This window comes from Asterias amurensis, chromosome 5 (assembly GCF_032118995.1).
Source record: "Asterias amurensis chromosome 5, ASM3211899v1".
Classification (NCBI taxonomy): Eukaryota; Metazoa; Echinodermata; class Asteroidea; order Forcipulatida; family Asteriidae; genus Asterias; species Asterias amurensis.
This window is the reverse complement of record NC_092652.1, coordinates 2,489,403-2,511,334: the sequence shown is the minus strand read 5'-3', so window position 1 is coordinate 2,511,334 and position 21,932 is coordinate 2,489,403. Positions and strand designations below refer to the sequence as shown.

The 21,932-nt window shown below is 40.2% G+C and overlaps 2 protein-coding genes across 2 annotated transcripts; one reads left to right on the top strand and one right to left on the bottom strand.

Annotated features, from left to right (window-relative positions):
- Positions 1-5,615: 5,615 nt before the first annotated feature.
- Positions 5,616-13,452, bottom strand: LOC139937371 (melanoregulin-like). Its single transcript, XM_071932488.1, has 5 exons — positions 12,982-13,452; positions 12,066-12,231; positions 10,399-10,489; positions 9,342-9,505; positions 5,616-7,918 (listed from the first exon to the last, which is right to left on the bottom strand). Exons 1-5 carry the CDS (start codon positions 13,056-13,058, stop codon positions 7,661-7,663), a joined length of 756 nt encoding a protein of 251 aa, XP_071788589.1. The 5' UTR covers positions 13,059-13,452; the 3' UTR covers positions 5,616-7,660.
- Positions 13,453-15,568: 2,116 nt separating this feature from the next.
- On the top strand, positions 15,569-19,158 carry LOC139937789 (uncharacterized). Its single transcript, XM_071933096.1, has 3 exons — positions 15,569-15,805; positions 16,553-16,623; positions 17,185-19,158. The coding sequence occupies exons 1-3, from the start codon at positions 15,783-15,785 to the stop codon at positions 18,177-18,179; spliced, it is 1,089 nt and encodes a 362-aa protein (XP_071789197.1). The 5' UTR covers positions 15,569-15,782; the 3' UTR covers positions 18,180-19,158.
- Positions 19,159-21,932: the final 2,774 nt, after the last annotated feature.

The following is a 21,932-nucleotide window of genomic DNA, read 5'->3' as shown; positions in this document are numbered from 1 at the left end:
TTGATAAAGTCTTTGTCTCTGCCAGGTTTTTTTCCCAATTACGAGAGTATTTTGCCTGCTTTCAAATTTCTAATTAGAAGGCTTCAGGCCTGAAGTCTTTTAATATTTTTTGAGTAAAAAATTACCTCTTCCTACAAAACACTACGTTACCTCAGAGGGAGTTTTTTCACAATGTGTTATACCATCAACAGCTCTCCATTGCTCATTACCAAGTAAGTTTTTATGCTAACAATTATTTTGAGTAACTACCAATAGTGTCCAGTGCATGGATGCTGTGACAGTTTGTAGATGGGGATCGATGTCTTGGGACAGTTATTTCTCATTAATTGCACCCGGAATGTCAACAACCTTCCAGCTCTATACCCACTAAGAACACATCATCGATAATCGATAACACATCACACAGCAATACAGACGCTCTACACCGCTAATTAAGCCTTTATTTTTACAGTCTTCTGTGATACTAAAGCCGCTAATTAAGAAATTATGGTAATGAGGGGATTTGTTTAGACGTGTTAGTTTCGATTTGGGTACATTTGCGATCATTACAAAATTGTTCAGGGTAATGGCTTGGGGATAAAACAAACCTTGTCTGCCGAGTGTGGAAAAGGAGTAATTGAATAACACGCTGGGAAAATAATTTCAAATTTCAAACAGAAAGTTACCCGGTCATCGCAATGATTGTAGAAAGCGTTGTTACAGATATTTAAATTGAATTTATTTACAGGGTGTAATAGGTGTCAAAGTCATCCTGAAAAGTGAAGTTTGGAGTGTTCTAAATTTATTTAATTGAGTAGAAATACCCAAGAAGAAATATCTGTCAAATAGTAATCTGTGCTTGCAATACAAAATTGTAAAGGGACATGATATAAAAAAAAAATCACAAAGTGTTACCCGTTTAAGATTTTTTAATAAACCAAATCTCTCCATACCATTTTCAGACATTTTGGACACTAGATTATTAAACCAATGCACTATTTTCTAAAACCAATAAATATGGGTTTCCTTTGACGTTTCTCTATCGGCATATCACTGTAAAACAAAATGTCAAAATTCATTACTTCGTATCGTAAGTGATTCGATTAACGAACACACAGCGCTGTGAGTACATGACATTTATATTCATGGTTGTAAAGATAAGGTGGATAAACTTCCCACCCCCGTTTAATTCGGTCCGACCCCGCTCCGGCCGTTCACGACGGGGGGGGGGGATCGTCGCTGGAGACGGTGGATGGAGGAGAGAGCTCTGATCGATGGTAGCCAATGGAAATCTCGGACGAACATGGACCGTTTAGCTTAATTGATTAGACTGGGTCTGTGCGGACCATCGCCTCGCTGGGCCGGCCGTCCCACCAGCCAGCAACACCGTCCAGTTTGATAGAATCGGGCGATATACACACCCGGTGTGATGGGTTTTTATTAATCGACAGAGGAATCTAATCCTGGAATCTGTGACTACATCAAAGTGGAGGATTTGATCTGGAAGTGGCGGGGGTGGGAAATAAGGGGAGGATGAAATTTACTTCTCTTTGTTGTCTGGGATTGTCTTCTTGTTCATATAAGAATCGGCTACATAAGGACAGTTTGCCTTTATGGTTCAAACTCTTACATTGGAATTCATAAACATACATTGTTGACTATGCAATATCATGCTCAATTTTTTAAAGATGAATTTTAATGTATATTTACCAAAACGTATTGAGGCTATAATATTTGGTATATCAGATGAGCAAAATTATTGGAAAATAATTTACTATGCATAATAAGACAAACGTTCCGATGTCTTATTTTAAATAATGAACCACAATGGCACGAGCTCATACAGTTGCATATATAAAGGTCATCTTTATGTAAGTATATTGAAGGCAAACGTTCAACATTTCTGGACATTCAGACTATTACTGCAAAAATGGGGTGGTAATTTGACATCATGGGTGTTGTCATATAATACCAACTAAAAATTAAAATTTACAACATTTCGGCCGAAACAGTTTCATTTATGTTTAATATTTTTAACAATTTTGATTTTCTACAAAATTATTAAACAAAACGGCCGTCGAGTTGACGTAATGCCGGTCTTGTTTCATGCACTACTATGGATATTGTATTAGAACGAGGCATTCCAGCCTCGATATCATTCGATTGTGAGGAAATTAAAACGGACGGATACAGTGATACAAAAAAGTATATTGACCCTTAACAAGATTATGCCCCAAGCTCAAACAGTGCCTCAACTGAGGTCAACAGAATACTGGCGGCTACAGCTACGGCTAAAGTCTGTTGCTAATGATGTTACTAATGACGTCATTGCTATTGAAACACATGATGACGCGTTATGACGATCCGGAGCCATAGCCGTAGCCGATAATTCGAACATTGCTTTTATCAATGGGTGTGTCGAGCAGTACGAGGTTGACCGCTCTCTCACCATGGCATTGGGTCTGCTTTTCGAAATTCACATCTTCGTCCCCGTTTGTACATTGGTTGCCGGCCGGCTGTTTTGACAACGGTTAACATTTGGTTTTGTCGAATCAGGGTACAAGTAGGGAGTTTCCCTCCCAGGGTTAACTATTGTAAACATGGTTGGAAACAAAGTAAACCCCGTGGACGAGGTTGTTGTGTGCCCCTTTTCGAATCCACGGCCACGGCTTAGGATTCGGCTCAGGCTAGCTAGGCCCCTCAGTTGTTTTGCCGTTCACGGCTTCAGACCAGAGAACAGAACCCTTGAAGCCGAAGCCAAGTCGTGGATTCAAAAAGGCACATGTTTCTTGATATCCAAGATGGCGGTCATTGCAAGGAGCACATTGACGTCTCACTGAACTATTGACAAGATGTATTCATACATAACTGCATTTCTTATATTACGACGTGACGTCATCTAAACTGAAATATTATTATTGTAGCATTCTTAATCAAAGGAGAGCGCAACACGAAAAAAGGTTCCCGCTCTCTCTGACATGAACTGTCTTTGTGGATCCGAAGAGTTCACCCAAGACAATAATCGAGTTTGTGGTAATAATACAAACCCGGGATCATAAAAGAATACGCGGGGAATCTTTGTTGACGAATGGTTCGGGCCCGCCTTTGCAGAGAGAGAGAGAGAAGAGAACAGAATAGATTCGATATTATTTCCACTTCATCTTTCGCTGCCTTACGATTATTAAATATAGATTCGGGTTAACCGTAAGAGCCCTCTCCATCATGCTCCATCAAGTTTTCTGTTTGGAAAATACCCTGAACAGCTACACGTGTACACCGGTAATTTGATAGCGTCAAAGCTGATGACCATATCAATGAACAAAATGACTCGCAGCGATCCGACTTCCCGCCATATTTGTAATGATTACGCGGGGTTGTGTTTTCATAATCACCGGCCGATTTTCAGACGCGGGAAAACCAGGGTTTATACAAGAAAGAAAGAAGAAGAAAAAGGTTTCTTTTTTCCCGCGTCCGCGGGTCCTGACGATTCTTAATAATGACGGCAACTGAAACGACAAATTAGGCCCCGGAGTGCGAGCGGGTTTCTCGCGGGGATGGGCCCTTCGTATTCTGGCTCTGTACCCGTTGTTTAACTACCTGTACAGCTGGGCAAGCCAATATGTCGGTAATACTTTTTCTACCCGTTGAATCGCTGGTAGCTATCTGGCGGGGACGGGTTTTTTCCTTTTTTGTGTATCATGACTGCTGGGTGTTCTTCTTGTATTCAATTTAGGGAAGTAACTTTGGTAAACATGCCAGCTTTATTTTGAAAAGGTCATTTTTACTGAGGGGTGTTGTGGATCGTGGGCAAACAGAACGACTATTTTTGATGTGGTAATGTCGTGAATATAGATTGCTTTACAATTTAAAAGATTGGAATTTTGTATCACGTTGTTTTTGGTTTTGTTTTAGTTTTACAAGCTTGTTTTCATTGTTGAATTACAGTTGGCATATATAAAATAAACACAAAAATACAAAGAAAATTTGGCATCGAATCCAACAGATCATCGTATAGTCTAAATGTTCTTCCTCCATGGTCTATTTAGTAGAGAACTGGTGCAACGGAGCTATTATAAGACGGCTGTTCCAGTACTGCTATACGGCGTATTGTATACGCCGTAAAGCAGTATTGGAATAGCCGTCTGTGTTTACTGACGTAGTTCATCAAGACTCGGTGCTTAATGTTGATATCTCTTAAGTTCAACGGCAGTTACAAGACGCCGCAGCGGGATGGGAGGGGCCAATCCTTTCAACTCAAATTGAAAGTGGCAGAGAGAAATACTATTAGCCCCGGCACTTACGTCGGATAAGCGGGTCCCGAGAAGGTAGATGACCCGTGTAGCTTCCCCCGCTAAAAGTGAATTTACCCACTCGACCCCGGTAGAGTTTAAAAGAGGGCAATGTTTTCACCGACTCCCCGACCCTCCCTCCAAATCAAATTGCCCCCGATTTAAGTTCTGGGTCGCTACCACTAGGACGAGCTGGCCTATTAAAATATCATTGTCCGGTATGGAGGGGGGCAGTGCTTGGGAAGGGGGTAGGGAGCGGTCGAGCCTTGCACCCCCCGTGAGGTGTACACCACTCTCCGGACATGTCTCGGCGCTGGATATCGCTGGTTGGGGTCGTCCCTGGAAAAAAAAAGCTGATGAAGCTTAGAGCAATAGAAGGAGAGGGGGAGAGAGCGGTCGGTTTGTGGTGCTGCTCGATTATTGGATTACCCTCCCGCTCCCTTTCAAAAGACACCGATAAGTAAGAGACCGGCGTTAATTAACCAAATTGATTAATCCGGGCGTATCTGTAACACAGTGATTAAGGAAGCTTTATCACCAGCAGAGTGGATGAAAACATCTCTGCCGTCTCATCATGCGTGCCGACGGATGAAAACTCCTGCCAATTGTGCCTCCTCCGAGCCAAATGCGCAATCGAGTAAGATGGGTAATTCAGTCGCCGGTTATCCGTCATATTTGGCCGGTGGCTGCCCGGTGCTTGGCTTTTAGACTTCATTGAAGTACAAGGTCTTTCCCCACACCCTACGACTGTCGCATGTCTCGATAAAACAAACACAACTTATGAATAATTCAGCATGGTTAAACTGAAGCATATTAAAGCCATTCTGGTTGACTGTACACATGAATTCGCTCAAGGATTTTTAGGTGATTGAATTCTTCAAATATACACTCCTATTAGTGTCACACCCTACGGCTCTTGCAAGTTTCTTGATGAATTAGAAAACTTGTGACTATTCAATGAATAATTCAAGAAAAGTTAAGCTGAAGTAATGCCTCGTTGACTTCTTCGGCAACAAAGTACAGCTCTCAAACGACTGTTGCATGTCTCAGAAAGTATGATTCACAAAAAAGGTTACCGTTCTCTGTGGTTTATCAAAAATAAAAGGGACAAATTCCACACTGGAAAACTTGCTGTTAAACTTCAAACGTTCCCTGAGTGCATGATTTGTTGTTGTTAACATTTTGAAAATTATTTGTATTCTATTATTTTCAATTTTATTATTGAAAGTTAATATTTGTAGAATATTTGTACAAGAAAATAGAAAACTATTCAGGAAAGCCTAATGCCCACTTAGGACCAAAATGTAAGAGAAAAATCAATTTCGTTTCCGTAATTGATTAATAATAATGATGCCATTATGAATTTATTACAAAAATGTATCAAAGGTATTAGTTTGTATAGCAAAGCATAACATTTCTATTTCAATGTACCCTAAACGCTCAAAATAACCATAATATACACAAATCATAGCCGTGGTTAACAACAGAGGGCGTCCTAAAAATTCCCACCCAAACTGTGAACCAGGTATTTTGGTTATATTGATCCAAAGATTATAATGTCATTTCGTGGCCTATAAATCTCATCCATTTGCAATAATTCTGGGTCAAAATTGAAAGTGATATTTTGTTCTCAGACACTTTTTAAACCACAGCGTGGTCATGCATTCATTACACAAGGATCCCATAGGGATCAGTTTTCATAAATACAGCGTGATTCCCGTGAAGTATGCACACAGTGCAGACGAAAACTCTTGCTCTGACTATATTTTTTGTTGAGAGTACCACACCGTGTAAGCATCTCCCCTAGAGGTTTGCCCGAGAATATTGAATCACCGAGGAACCTTAACAGAGATGAGCACGTATAGACCCCTAGACACTATCAAATAAGACCCGTGAAGTGCACTCTTACGGACCTCAATTCGATGGAAATTGGTATAACACCCTTGTTTGTCGTTCCAATTTCTCATTCATTTAATCCCTATCCAGATTTTATAGCCCGACCCGAAAGCCCACTCGTGTCTTATTAGGTTGAAAGTAACATTTCTGCGTCTCCCATCAGCAGCAGCGAGCGGGGAGGGACACACTACAGACGGGGCGAATAGTACCGCCGTCCCGGGCTCAGTGTCAAGTGTTGGACGGGTCGAGAGCGTAAATTGACTTTTTATCAAAGCTAAAGTGTCACTGTCACACACTCAAAACATACCAGACATTTATAAAAGCTGCATCTGAACTCTCTCCACAAACTGTTCCATTACACGACCAAGGGCTGAAGCGTTTGACTAATTCCTGACTTTTTATTTTATTTATTTGCCGTACGAAGCAGCTGCAACCGTACCTCTTAGCGACCCTCTCTGCTGCCGGTGAAAAACACCGTGAGTACGGTGATATTTACGCTGGTGTAAGGGCCAATTAGCAGCTGTAATTCGCCGTGTTCGGAGCCCATTTGCCGGCGCACTTCAGACAGAAAAGATTCCCGTTGAGTGCATGTACTGGTGCTTTTTGAATGCACCTTACAGCCAGCTGGTCTGTAATTCCAACATGGCGGGTACTCCACACAGAATTACGCGGGAAATGACGGCACTTCAGATTTGGTTTAGTTCTGAGACTGTTAGCAACATCAAAAACTACGACAATTTTATAATACAGTGTCAAAGTTATACTTTGCAATTATAACAAAAAAAACTGGCGAAAATGTACACCACATTGTCATTTTGTGACGATAGAACAAGTACATGGTTAAATATTATTATCATTTCAGTCAATAAAAACATATGCTTTCAGATCAAATTTCTAAAAATGTAAAATCACTGTTTGAAGGAAAATGATGAGGGAGAAACGCCCTCTTTTGATAATTTCGAAGCATAGTTGTTATTAATTTGGTTCGTTTTGGAAATCACGACTTCATCTTCATTTTCGTCTTGGACAGCGTTTGCAGATCCCGTTTTCCTTTCTCTCCGTGCTTTATTTGAAAACAAAGACTCTCGTGAAAGGTTTACGTTCGGTAGTAACTCTTAAAATGAATGGCACAACAAGAATTGTTAGTTAGAATTTTACAGCAGCGTTCGATAGTATACAAAAATTACAAAGCATTTTGAGAAACATTTACACTTCACAGTTATGTTGTTATGTAAATAAAATGTTAACATTTTAACAAACATTGTTATCAAGCACTCAATCTAAAGTGTCTTTAATTTGAGAAATTGCCACCCTTACCACCCTAAAAAGTAGTTCCTGGCAACCAAGAGCAAATAATACTTGTCCATAAATATCCATTACGTCACAGAGTCTATGTCAACACAAATTCACTGCGTCAAAACGAATTTCATTCATGTGGTAAAATAAGGCAAGGTATCGTTATCAAACTAACAAAACAAAGACATAATAATAGCGAATCATTTGGAGACAGTATTTTCAGCTCTGTTTTCCTGCTTCGTATCCAAATCCTCCCTGTCTAAACCATTGGCCGAGCCATTCTCGGGACTCTTCGGTGTCTCTTCGGTGAATTCCGTGGGTTCGGACTGACCAGTTCTTTCATCAGTTTCTCGTATTGGGGCTTTTTTGTGCCTTTTCGGTTTTTCGATTTTCTTCGGAAAGAGTTCTTTTGCTGCTTCGAGGAAGTCATCGGTTATATCCAGATCTCGAAGACGATCCTTCAGGAAAAAAAAAATTACAATACATTTTTGTTTAATTTTAATATTTATATTTTCAACCTTTATTTATGGAGTAAAAATTATAAATTTCAAATCAGCCTTCATCAGGATGTGGAGCTTTTATCTCTGTAATAAACCGATCAATTATGAGGTAGCTATAAATATAATGTCAACGCAGCTTCCTCCTAAAGAAAATGATGCATGCAGTATTTTTATATCAGTAACATAAAATTAACAAACTTAATCAGCGCCCTCTGTTGGCCAAAGTAAAGCCAACAGTGAAATTAATTTCTGATTGCTGCCCTCTGTCTCTTGTGAGAAAAACAGGATGTGCACAATAAGACGAAAGTCTATCTCAGTTGTCTTTTTGTTTGATTAAAAATTTAACTACAGAAGAGTAACTTTATTATTTTATGGGATGAAACCCCCATTAATTACATTTTAATATAACAAATTGAACCTTTAATTCAGCTCTAGGCCTAGTTTTTGACTACTTCTAATCCCAAATCATAACTCTCTGAAATACACAGCTCTGGGTTTTGTGAACATTAATCCTAAATAAATCTAACAGCAACAATCAAGAGGGCGCTGTTTGTTATACCTGCCAAGTGACTCTTTACATGTTTACTTATTTATTACACATGCAGTCAACAACACATTAGTGCCAATAACATGATGGATACAGGAAATAATGTTAAGTTTTAGAGGATAATCTCAAATGGAAAACCCACGCAATCAGGTGGGGACTGAAAACCTCATCCACATGCAAGGCTTTGGTCTGATGTGTGATTCGAACCGTGGTCCACTGAGGTGAAGGGCAAGGAAAGAAGCCACTTTATGGGCAAACTTTATTTGGGTACTTGTTTTAAAACAAACATAATGTCCACAGATTAACATTAAATTTACTCAGTTTGAAGATAATGATGGTAGAAAGCTTCCCTTATTACTTGCTGTAGTTTTTGAGAAATGGGTAAAACAATGTCACGAAAATAATTTTCGTCTCAGTCTGTCAGTGAGGCGAAAATTATTTTGCATGTAAAAACGTTTTAACCAGTTATGGTATGTTATGGTAAAATACCATAACTGGTTAATACGTTTTTACATGCTAAAACTGAGACTAAAACATTTTTTGTGACATTGTTGTACTCCATTCTACTCAAAAACTACAGCACCTCAGCAAGTCATATTTTAAGGGAAGCTTTCTAATATCATTATCTTCAAACTATGTTAATGTATCCTTTAACTGTGGACATTGTGTAAAAAGTACACTGACCCTTTAAACAACAAAACATATATAAAAACATTAATGAATTATGTAAGAGACAGTTATATAAAATGCAAGTTTTAACCTGGAACTCTAGTAAACAAGCAAAGAGTTACAAAATGTGATTATTTTTTAAGAAACTTTGTTTTCCAAACTGACCAGTATGACTGCGTATCTGTGTCTCTGTACGGGTCCATCACCGAATATTGAAGTCTCTCGTACCAGCACATCGTGGAGATAATACGCTTTGACTGAGGTGTTAGGAGCGGCGGTCTTAGTGACTGAACTTACTGCAACTAAGTTGGTTTGTTCATCAGCGAAACCTGCGAGTCAAAAGATATATATATTATAAATATAATGACAACACAACAAACATGAACAGGTAACTTAGTGCATATGTTTTTACAGCGGAGGCACCTCCAGGACGGACGAACGAAAGACAACAAATTGATCAAGCAATTCTGGGTTCAGTTTTTTTTTTAACAAACTGCATGTTGTACAGGAGTCACAGAATGAAATATGGAAGGTGTAGGAAATGTTGACGGCATCACGCCGGAGAACCAATTGTCATGAACAAAAGCAGAAAGCTAGGGGTATAGTGAATTGGTTACGTAACACGTAAACGAGTTAGAGTACAGCTGGAGGAATTTGTTATCCTACTGTTACGTAAAATCCCCCCCCCAAAAAAAAATAAAAATAAATAAAAAAATAAAAAAAAATTGTGTTGTCATATAAAAGCTTTCGAGAAAGACTCGAAACGTCAGGCCATTAACTATCTTTTTCATTATACCATAGGGCTGGTCCTTTTGGTTGATAAGCAGTTTGCAACAGCTAACTCTATTTTTCTAATTAATCTAGTTAATTTTGTAGTTAATTTCTAACAGCATTGTAAACAATAATATAAAGGATACATTAACATTGTTATCAGAAAACTTAAAATTGACAAGGAAGTCATAAAATGTAACATCGTATGTTGTTTTTATAGCTTCTGTTGTTGTCTTTTTTGTGGTTTCTAAACCTTTATCACGGTGCAGCCATCTTGAATTTCTCCCATTGATATCAATGTAACCAAACCGAGGCTGGATGAACAAAATAGTCTGGTTCTTGTTTGAAAAGTTATTAATGGCATATATTTTGGCATTCGATACGAGGAACATGACCAAGATGGAGGCAGCATGATGAAGGTCTATTACTTGATGTTATGTATTTCTTTTACCAAGTTCCATTAAGACGCGTTTCCACCTGTCTTGGAGTTTCTTTCTCACTTTTCTTACTTCCTCAACCTTCTGGTGCCACATCAGCTCACTCTATATAGAAGAAATTGAAAACATTGATAACTTGTTAATATCATTAAGTGGCAAGTGCCAATCTCATACATGGGCTTCAGTGAAGAATAACTAGCAGGGAACTAGTAGCCGTGTGACCCTTGAGAAGAGGTGCCGTGTGAACACTGAGAAGGGTTATATAAGTGCCGTGTGGAGGAGTGGAATGTGCCGTGGGACCCCTGAGAAGGGATTTAGTGCCGTGTGTCCATGTGATCTGAGAAGGATTGTTAGTGCCGTGTGACCCCTGAGAAGTGCCGTGTGACCCCTGAGATGTAGTGTCGTATATAACCCCAGAGAGGGGGCGTAAATAAAGTACCGATTAAGACATGACAAGCCAGTCACAAGTTACCTCGTTGGCTGCCCACAGTCCTGCTTGTTCTCAAATTTAGTATTTTTTGTGTGTTTTTTAAAAAGACTTAAACTTGCTTAGCAAAGTATTTTGGCTTCGTAGAAACATGGCCTTTGCCCGTAGGCCTACCTGCTCGGTACGGTAACCAATATTGCTTTACCAAAATATGGGAGCCAGCACAGACCATCTACACAACAACGTATTTCTAGCTGGTTATATATTTCCACTGAGCATAATCGACTTTTGACTACAATACCAACTAAAATGCTAATGCAGTGTTTGATGTTCGAGATACGCACCCATCAGTTTCAGCTAAGCAACAACTCGTGCTAAGCTGCCCATGAAATCGAGCCCCACCTATAATCGATTCGTAAAGAGTTCAATTCTGTAATGGGGGTGTAATAGATATCACTCGACAGACTTCGATCGATAACCAGAATAGACTGCAACCATTATCAATGTCAAATACTCGGGGCTCAAGGTACTTTCATCCACGAGGGTGAAGCGAGATTCAATAATGTCAGTTACGGGGGCAAGAGCGCCGCACAGCCCGGGGTGATTCGAGAGGGAAGTCACGGGGGAACAGTGGCGCCCGGACTCTGTAGTGCGGGGGGGGGGGGGGGGGGTACATGATACTAATAAACCCTCAAATGGAGTGGTTGATGATTGCTACAAACAAAATGGTCTTCCTTTTTTGTGCAGAATTTATACAATTAATACATTTACAACTGATCTGTAGACAAGTTAAACCAAAAGTTTTCAATGGGAGACTTTTCGGACGCTAGGTGGCAGCAGACTCACCAGGTAAATTCAAGGTTCTTGGAAATGTGAGCATGGTAAGATCTTGGTAGGTCTGTTTGTCAATAAAGTTGTGTGCATTAAGTATGAGTGAACATACTTGTCAGCCCCTCAAAATCAAACTAGATTACCCATTTAAATGCGTAGAATGGTCTAGTCTAGGTAATCAAGCACTAGGACATCAAGCACTTTGAAGGTAAACAGTGAAATAAAAAATATGTGCATTTACTTGTCGTGCTATCATCACCCACTTTAATGTTTTGAAAGAGTGAGTGGGCCTACCGGCATTCTATTGGATTCGCTTCATGAATCTTAAAGAAGTTCAACTTCTTAGACTGGTCGTCAACAATAATTTTACCACAAAATGAATAAACAAAACACAATAAAATGACCCAAAAGTTTCCAATTCACCTCTCTGGTGGTCGCTTTGCGTCTCTCATCCAGCATCTCGGACAGCAGCTGATCGTCTTCTGAGATGCTATGCGTGACGTCATCGGGATTAGTCCACAAGTTGAGGTCATCTGTGGCTGACCTTCGGGATGCTATGACGCCATCTACGAGGGAGCCGTTACCATTCCTATAAAGAGATGAAATCAAATCTTGCTTGACTTCTGAGGCTAATACTTAATTGGATACTCAGCCGAAGAAAACATGAACATGCATGAGGAAAAATTACCCCTCCCCCATCGAAAAAGGGGGGTCACGCCCATGTATGAATAATGTTCGTCCATATTATCAGTGTGGGCGTGCATATTAATCCAATCCATTCTGTCCCCGGAGATTCTGACAACCATGTGGGAAATTAACATAATTTTAGGCTAAAGGAGGAGGAGTCAAAAGAGGGCGCTATCAGAAGAAGTTTGTACATAGTTCGCCGTAGTGGGACAGAATCTCCTGTCACACCGGTCAGAAGTCCATGCGTGCGCCCGTTTTGCTGGCCGTCTGTTTTGCTGGCCCCCCCCCCCCCCCCCGTTTTGCTGGCCGCCCGTTCTGCTGGCTTAGAGGCACTAGACACCATTGATAATTACTCAAAATAATTGTTAGCATAAAAACTCACTTGGTAACGAGCAATGGAGAGATGTTGGTCGAATAATACATTGTGAGAAATTACTCCCTCTGAAGTAACGTAGTTTTTGAGAGAGAGAGTGGTAATATTTCTCACTCAAATAAAAATTAAAAGACTTCCGGCTGAACGCAAACAAATGTGTGCAAGGGTATTCTCTCATTATTATTTGCAACTTCGATGAGCAGTGGAGTCAAAATTTTCACAGATGTATTATTTTATGCATGTTGGGATACACCAAGTGCCTTTAAAACCATAGCCTACCTTACAAGCGGTGACGCCTCAGAATTCGGCTCATCCAGCTGATCGTAGTTGTTGTCTCTCCTGCAGCAGAAATACATTCTCCTTTTACACTTGTTGAGTTGATTTACCTACCACAAACACAATGACTGCAAATCATACCTGCTCAATCACGGCTCGTATTCACGTCTAAATATGCTATAAATAGACCATAATGTCTGACCGTGCTTATATACCTGAATAAGGTCAACAAATTGTTGAAGTTTCTTGTCTTTCCTCCAGTCAGAATGCGTCTAAATCCACGTGCGTTTTTTTAACTTCACAACGAGTAATGAAGCCACCCCTCATGGAAGGTCCGGAAAAGAAATGTTAACATACACTTCCGCATATAGAGAGCAGCGTGGAAACTAAGCACCAAGGACATTGATACAATCACAGTTTCATTTCATAGCTGTTGTAATACCACACCAACAAAAAATAAACCATCATGTGATGATACGGCTACTGGTTTGCAAACGTGCAAAGGTTAACTTGTAGATAATGACGGTCCAAGTTCGTTCGAGGGAGACAAACTAATTTTGCAAAGTTGTTCGTAGTTTGTCAAGATTGATATACAGCACGGTTGGGGACTTATAAATTCTATAACACATACATTCGGTATCGTGTTGATATAGGTGTATTTTTATAATCTCTTAAGCAAAGACGTGTGTGGTTCTGGGAAGGCTTGGACCGAACTCTATAAAGCTGAGAAATTACAGTGGGACACCAATTGCAACAATGTGAAAATTATGGTTTGCTGGCTGGGACCCTGTTTCTGTTAGTCGTGTTGTCATGTGCTTTAGCAAGCTATGGGTGTGTTCGTTTAGCTTCCCTGGGTCAACCCCGGTGTGTGACGGGGTTTTTTTTTCCAGGACGAACGTGGGTAATTATCTGCACACGTTTGTCCTGGGGAAAAAAAACACGCCACACACCGGGGTCGACCCAGTGCGTCCGTTCAGGGGAGCTAAGCGGATGCACTCAGTGTTTTACATAGTGTGCGTTCGTTAGCTTCCCTGTGTCGACCCTGCAGTGCTCACTCGGCTCACCCTGACAAGAGCTAATCAAACGATCACACTCGCCCCCTCGTGGTGACGGCATGCACCTCAGGTCACCCCATGTGACCCACACTCCACAAGCAGGGCACTGGGGGCTGACCCGGGTGAGCCCTGTCAAAGCTATTCGAACGTATCCCGGGGCAGACCAGGGTCGACCCAGGGAAGCTAAACGAACGCACCCATAAACTGGGGCATGGTCTTGACGGCGCTGCTTACCGCAGAAATCTGCGCCCTGCGCCATGTAAAGTGCATTATTCCATAGGCTGCAAATTTATAAGCGCAGAATACAGTGTTTTAAAGCAGAGCGAGCAAACTGGGCCCAGGAAGTGTTTGGTATATGGTATTAATTTGTCATAGAGAGGATTTTTACAAAGATTTATTTCAACATTGAGGAATCGAAACTCAGGAAATACAGCGTTTGGTTTCACGTTATTGCAATGTACCGTTGCCAAGATGGCTTTCATTTTGAAAAGTACATAATTCAGGATATGTACTCAAAAAATTAAGGGAAAAATTATTTTAATCTTACGACCTGCCTTGAAAAAAACAATTTCCGCCAAATATGTGTAAACAATGTTACAACCATTCAAGCTGGCAATTATCAAAAATTTTGAATTGTGAAATATAGGCGTGCTTTGGGAACATCGATGACCACAATATTGAGCCAAAATGTTGACAGGTTTGTTATTTTATGCATATTATGTTGGGATACACCACTTGAGAATACTGCATCCGATTTTACGAAACACTATAAGACTAAAACCTATAACTCGAGTTAGGACGAGCATGGGACGAGTAACCCGTCCTAACTTAGGATGGGTTCAGTGCGTCCTAACATTTTATACGAAACTAAACTCGTCCTAAGTCCTAAGATTCATCCTAAGTTAGGAAGAGTTTGGTGAAATTGACGGTTGGTCTTTGACCAAACGTGTCAGCCGTCGATTTCATAAAGAGTAAGGACTCGTCTTATCTCGAGTTAGGAAGAGTAACTCGTCTTAACTTAGGATTAATTTTAAGGTCTGCATGCTACAGTGCAGGGTTGGGACTCGTCCTTAGTCCTAAGATTAGTCTTAAGTTAGGAAGAGTTTTTATGAAATCGGCAGGTGCCTTTAAATTGGGATTATAGAGGTCGATACGTAGGTTTTCAAGATGTTTTTTTTTGTACGTGTGTTTCCTGTATAGCCCAGCAAATATCACAATACATACCACACCCCATAGTGGTTTATATACGTGTGTACGAAGGGCAAACTGAGTTATTCATTAACGAAATAGGTAAGTTTGCGGAAGGCATTATCTAGAGAAGTAAACACAAATAGGGGTTATGCAAAACGCCGAAAGGTCAAAAATTCAATACGTAAGATAGACACAGCATTCAGAGATCTGAAAGGTGGATGGACGTTTTTTTGACGAGACTATAGGCAGGCGTTCCATAGTGCTTCATCCATAATTTATGAGGTTTCTTTTATAGGACATACCTGTTTATGAGCTTAAACATTCTGAGAACTTAAATCAATTGTGTGTGTGCATGCCCCGAAGGCCTGTGTATTTTACAAGCAATCCTGCAACGATTACCGTTTCGTCGTCTTGTAAGTGGAAAGTCAACTTTGAAAATGGAAATGAGGGTTTGGGGAACCCACCCATTCAGTCAGCAGTCAGCACATACTGGAGACGGGGTGTAAACTCCTCAACGCAAGAGTTTCAACCTGAGAACTAGTTCGATTTGTTTAATGGATGGAGGCGAGAACAAAACCAGAGTAAGTATATCTTATTTTAAAGCCATTAAAGTAATGATTTGGAAAGTTTTTTAATTCCAGTGCCTCTGTTGTGATGTGTTTTGTTGTCATTTTAGCCTGTAAGAGAGACTCTTTACTGAAAATGTCAGACCGGACTCAAGCTTGGGTGTTTCTGATAGAGTGTGGGTTCGAGTAGCGGTCTTGGCACTTGAGCAATACTACTTTGCTGTCTTTTTCGGGTGTTACATTAGGCCGTGTATACCATGGCGATGTGGGGCAGATGGTACCCCCCCCCCAACAAATGGTCCATTGGACTCGAATTTACAAGTAAAACAAACCTTCGCAGAACACTCAGTTAAACAATGGAGGTAGAAACAGTTAAGGTTTCTTGCTCATAGCAAGTAATCTTGGTAACTTGGTTACTAATCTTGGTAACAGGTTTCATCGTGCTCAAGAACTACAGTGATTAAAAGTTGACTTATGTGGCGTCCTTGTCTTCTTCAGCAATACTAACTGTTTTCATAATAGTAATCCGAGAGAAAAAAAAATTATCTGTTGCGAAAACTGACCACCAACCGAAAGGACCTATAAATAAATGCTACAGACTTCATTCAAGTCTCAGTGATGTCATGGTCCGGGCAGAAGTGCCCCCCCCCCCACCCAACCTCTAGGGTTGAAAAGTCAGGACATTTATTTTTGCATTATTATTCCAGTATAAGCAGATTCATATTCTTACCGTATTTTGGGGATCTGTTTCTTTCTTGACAGCATGAATTTCAAAGCCAACGGGTTAATGTTTGTGACGTTCTCCTTAGCGGTTGTGTACATCTTTATTGCGTGTAAGTATGTTTACCTTATGGGTGGGGTTCGGTCATTGGCAACCATAATATGATATGCAAAGGCAGGAAGCAATGTCTAAACAGCTGTTTCAGTATTTTACTGAGTAAATTGTTCATCTAAAAAAAAACAGTATACAGGAAACCTTTGAGAATAATGTTGGTTTGATAATCTCTGAATTACTAAATTTAAAGTTTTGTCTGTTTTCCCCCTATATAAATAATGAGGCCCTTATCTCTCCCACTCATCAGTCTCCTGACAATGACTAAAGCAAGCTACTCGAAACGTTGAGACCAATATTAAGAGCTCACTCCGCGGCAGTGAAGTTAATAACGATCCACTAAAAGCTACCCAGCCGATTTTCTACCTTCCGCCCCAGGTAGTAGTTAAAAAGCAGAACAGTTCTTTTCAGAGCTGAGAAGTCTCCCGAATTCTGAAAACCTTCTACGCGGTAGAAAAATATAAACCAAGACAAGTTCTCAAAAGAACATAATTTACCTGGCGAGTAGATGCACATGATGTTACCGCAAACTAAAATACATATACTGTTTTACTTCCCTTAGTTTCGACAGCACGAAAGAAGGCCACGTGTGTTGAGACCCTCTCTTGGAAGTCAGATGCGTACAAAGTTGACACAAACCTACGAATTGAAGCTACGTATAACCAGTTTCAACCGACAAAAACCGACAACGGCGTTATGATAAATCAGCTAGCACTGGGCTCTCCGGCAGGTCATGATGCCTCGACCCGGCTATCTCCCGGGGATGGGGATGGGGGTAGTTCCCCGGAGCCGTACCAGTGCACCGCATCGGATCTTCAGAGGCGATCCGGCACCATCCTTCTGACCACCACCAATTCTGCTTATTTGGACTTCACAGAAAATTGGCTTGAGAGCATCAGGCGCACGAGAGCCTGCCCTAATATATCGGTGGTTACTGAAGATGACCAAGCGTTTAATAACCTCTCCAATAAGACAATGGCCGGACTGAATGTCTTGAAGACTCAGACTGCTAAGTCAACAACTGGAAAGCTCGTCTTCAATACCAAAGAGTACAAGAAGTTCGTCAATAAGAGACAGGGGTATATCTTAGATCTACTGGAACAGGGCTGGGAGGTTCTGTTCAGCGATGTGGACACTTTCTGGCTACGGGATCCGTTTCTATTTTTCCAGGGGAACTTTGACATGGCACTTGAGGAAGATAACCATAACCCAGCCTCATACTGTGCCGGGTTTGTCTACTTTCGACCAACCGAACGAACCATGCAGTTTGTCAAGGAGTGGATCCGGTTTATGGCCAACGACAAGACCATGAAGCCGGATCAAGTGGTTATGAATATCATGATCCGGCGAAAAGTGATAGCCGGATTGAAGCTCCGGGTTCTTGACTCCAATAAATTTCCGAATGGGAAATTATTTTTCGATGACGAATGGAGGAAGGACAAAAAGGACTTTGTTGTCGTGCATAACAACTGGATTGTCGGACACGATCCGAAAGTTGAACGGTTCCAAAACTGCAGTATGTGGCTCGTAGATCACAAAGAATTCAAGTCTACGTGATCCGGTGTGGTAGGAGGTTCTGTCGCCCGGATATTTTGTTCCCACCGAGAACTGTGTAATTCACTTCTCATAGCGCCCTCTTTTGAAACATCCTCCTTCTCAGGCCACATTATTTTCCCATTTTGGGGGACAGAATCTCCGGTGGACCGATTTCCCTGGGACACCCGGAACTCGTTTTTTTTTTGTTTTTTTTTTTTTTAACTCATCCACAAAGTGATTTCACTATGATATATAAATTGTTAACACTTCATCAATTCATCAGGGTAGAATTATTACACATTATTATTATATACATAATTTCGGGCTACGACGAGAATTTTTCAAAAGTTCAACTTCTCTCTTGGCTTCGATTGTGGGCTGGTTGCTGTAAATACCGCCCTCTTGTGGTTATCAGGGCTCAATTTCTAACGGCACAAGTCTGAAATCATAAAGCTACTTTATTTATAAATTTTAAAATGTGGTCGCGTTTTTTAGATATTGCCGAAACTCCGGGGAGAATTTTAACATCCGATTTTGTGCTTACTTTGCGAGTTGCCATTACATAGCCATAGTAACCGTTAACTCACGACAAGGCATGCTTACACTCAACATAAAAACATCCTAAAACAGGTTTAATTTTTCAAACTGCCAAGCATCAATCTTGAAAAATTTCCCTGTAAACCTCCCGGCAAATAAGACCATTTTTCCAGTGCCTATGTCATCCAAAATACCTCAAGCTTGAAGTCAACAACCCCCAGGTTACAACTGGGCATCAACATTTTGACACTGTATCTCTTCTTTTTTTTGCTCGCAATTCAAGTTTTTGGCCGTGACCTGAATTCCTATTCACTGTGTGAATGAAGATGTTTGTAAAATAATTTACTTGTAGAAGTTTCAGCTTCATATTCGTTAAGTACTTCTTTGTGAAAAAAAGTTGAAAACTACAGAGGAATATTTTCAGGAGAGTCGCGTAAATTATTTGTACATGCTACACTAATGTTTTTGATTGACTTAACGTACAAGTAATACAATAAAAATATTTAAAAAAAACAAAAAATAATTTAACATAGTATAAAATAAACAACAAACTAACAATGTTCATTTCAATCGTTTTCATTTAAAAGGAGAAAAACAATTATGTGGGAAAACGCTTCACATAAAGTATCGTTTTATTGATAGTAAATGATACCCAATCTCATGTTCTGGCTTCATTCAGCGTCCTTTCTTTTATGATAACACACGGAGGAAGAAAATAGAACAACCATTTTCCTCCATGCAATAACCACAATATGGGCTAGGTATACCTACCAATTATACATCCATGCTAGTCTCGGTGCAATACGTAAGTATTCACTATCACTCAACTATCGAAGAACGTCTTGCACCAAGACTACATCCATGCATTGAGCAAGGAACCACAAGATCCAGAAAATGGGACCAGACGTGGATGTGGATTAATGGCGGATTGACGGTGGTCAATATACAAACATTGACCCATACGGAAGGCACTACGTACTAAACTCCACAGCGGTTCGGCCCATCGGAGAATACCCGAGCGAGAATGACATTATGACGTCATTTTGCATATGCTTGCATCTTTTAGACATGAAAATATTAACAACCAGGTCCTAATGGTTAGTCCACTCTTATGTAACAACTCCCCAAACCTGGTGCTACAAATGTACTTGAATAAAGAGGTCTGAAGCAGTGCTGATCTTTTAGACATGAAAATATTAACAACCAGGTCCCAGTGGTTAGTCCACTCTTATGTAACAACTGGCAAACCTGCTGCTACAAATGTACTTGAATAAAGAGTTCTGAAGCAGTACTTGCATCTTTTAGACATGAAATCATTAACAACCAGGTCATAGTGGTTAGTCCACTCTTATGTAACAACTCCCCAAACCTGCTGCTACAGATGTACTTGAATAAAGAGGTCTAATCCTTGAATGGGGAACATTTCCATAGTGGTATAATATTTAATGAAATTCGGACTTTCTTTCCCTTTTTTAAATAATCCTTGAATAGGGAACATTTCCATAGCGGAATAAATATTAAGTAAATGGAATTCGGGCTTTCTTTCCCTTTTTTAAATAATACTTGAATGGGGAACATTTCCATAGCGGAATAAATATTAAGTAAATGGAATTCGGGCTTTCTTTCCCTTTTTTAAATAATCCTTGAATGGGGAACATTTCCATTATAGTGGTAATAAATATTAAATGAAATTCGGACTTTCTTTCCCTTTTAAAAACAATCCTTGAATTGGGAACATTTCAATTGTTTTTAAATAATCCTTGAATAGGGAACGTTTTCATAGTGGTAATAAATATTAAAGGGACATACCGGCCGAATTGGGCTATTTGGGCTACAAAATAGACTAAGAAATGTATTCAACGGGTTTCCAGGAATGAAGAAGAACAGTCCTTAAAAGAAATCATCAAATTTGGCCGTTTTTGAGCATTTTAAAACAAAAACGATGGTCGCGTGATTGTTCTAACCAAAAAGTGGTACAAACAATCACGTGACCTTCCGTGCTAGTTTTACTTCCAGCCGTCTAAAAGTAACTTACCAAACCAAATTTAAATCTTTTTTTTACAAAATTATTGACGAGTAATTGACGAAAAAGATCATGTATTCAAATTATCGCTACAAAAAGTAAATAATGGTGAAAAATCTAACGTAAGATTCGCATTCAAAGAGTCCGTGTAACGGAAGCTTGTTATATGGCCCCACAGCGTGGAGCAATCGGAACGTAAGCCTCGGGTCATATCACGTACCGCACATGCCGTGTCTCGTGGGGGGCTGGAGGTGTAATCCCGGGCGCTATGAACTCCCAGCTTGCGGGTCTCGCCCTGAGCTTGGGAGGGGTTGGGAGCCAGACATCAGAGTACATGTTTGTCATCGAGGGTTTGTCAGTCGGTACACCTCGTGTCAAATCCGTTATTTCTTATGATCGCAACGTTCCAATATTATACTCAGTTTTGTTTCATGGCTCCTAATTTCTTTTTGCTAGGAGTTTTCAGGAAACAATAAAAAAAGATTGACGATGTCAAAACGTAGGAATACCGCATTTTGTCATATTGACAGTGTTATTGTGTGAGTAGCTTAAAAAATGTTTTATGAAGAAGAAAACAAGGATTAAATAAACCGGAGCCCCCGATCGAAAAAAGAACAGGTAAACAATAATTTTGTATAAAAGGTTGAAACAAATACGATACAAAAATTCCCTCAAAGCATAATTTTGTCAATTTTTTTTTTATTATTCTGTAAATGAAGTGTTATTTTTTAGATTGTTGAGGTATTATTTGGTCACGTTCCAAGCTACGCAGCTACTCAGCTACGCTTACGTTCCTTCTCAAGTTACGCTATATATACAAAAGGCACGCTTTCAATCCTGAGTCAAGTTACGCTTACGTTCCATACGCAGCTACGTTTACGTTCCAAGATACCCAGCTACGCTTACATTTTAAAATACATTCTCACAAGGACGCTTTTGAATCCCTCACGATTCCCTCCCCCACCCCCCAACCCCCCACCCCCCCCCCCCGAGATTATAAAATGTTTCACTGTGAATAACAGGCGGGGCCCCTCAGTTTCATCTGTCTAGCAGAAAATACTGCTCACAAAATTTCTTTACTATTCAAAAATTTAGTCGGCCACCAGCCACAAGTTCACCAGGAAGTTGGTGCCAGGAATGCTTTATTTACTTGTCACTGTCCCATTATATGCTGGGTTAGTTTTTTGTGTTCTTCGTTACGATCTTTGGATAAC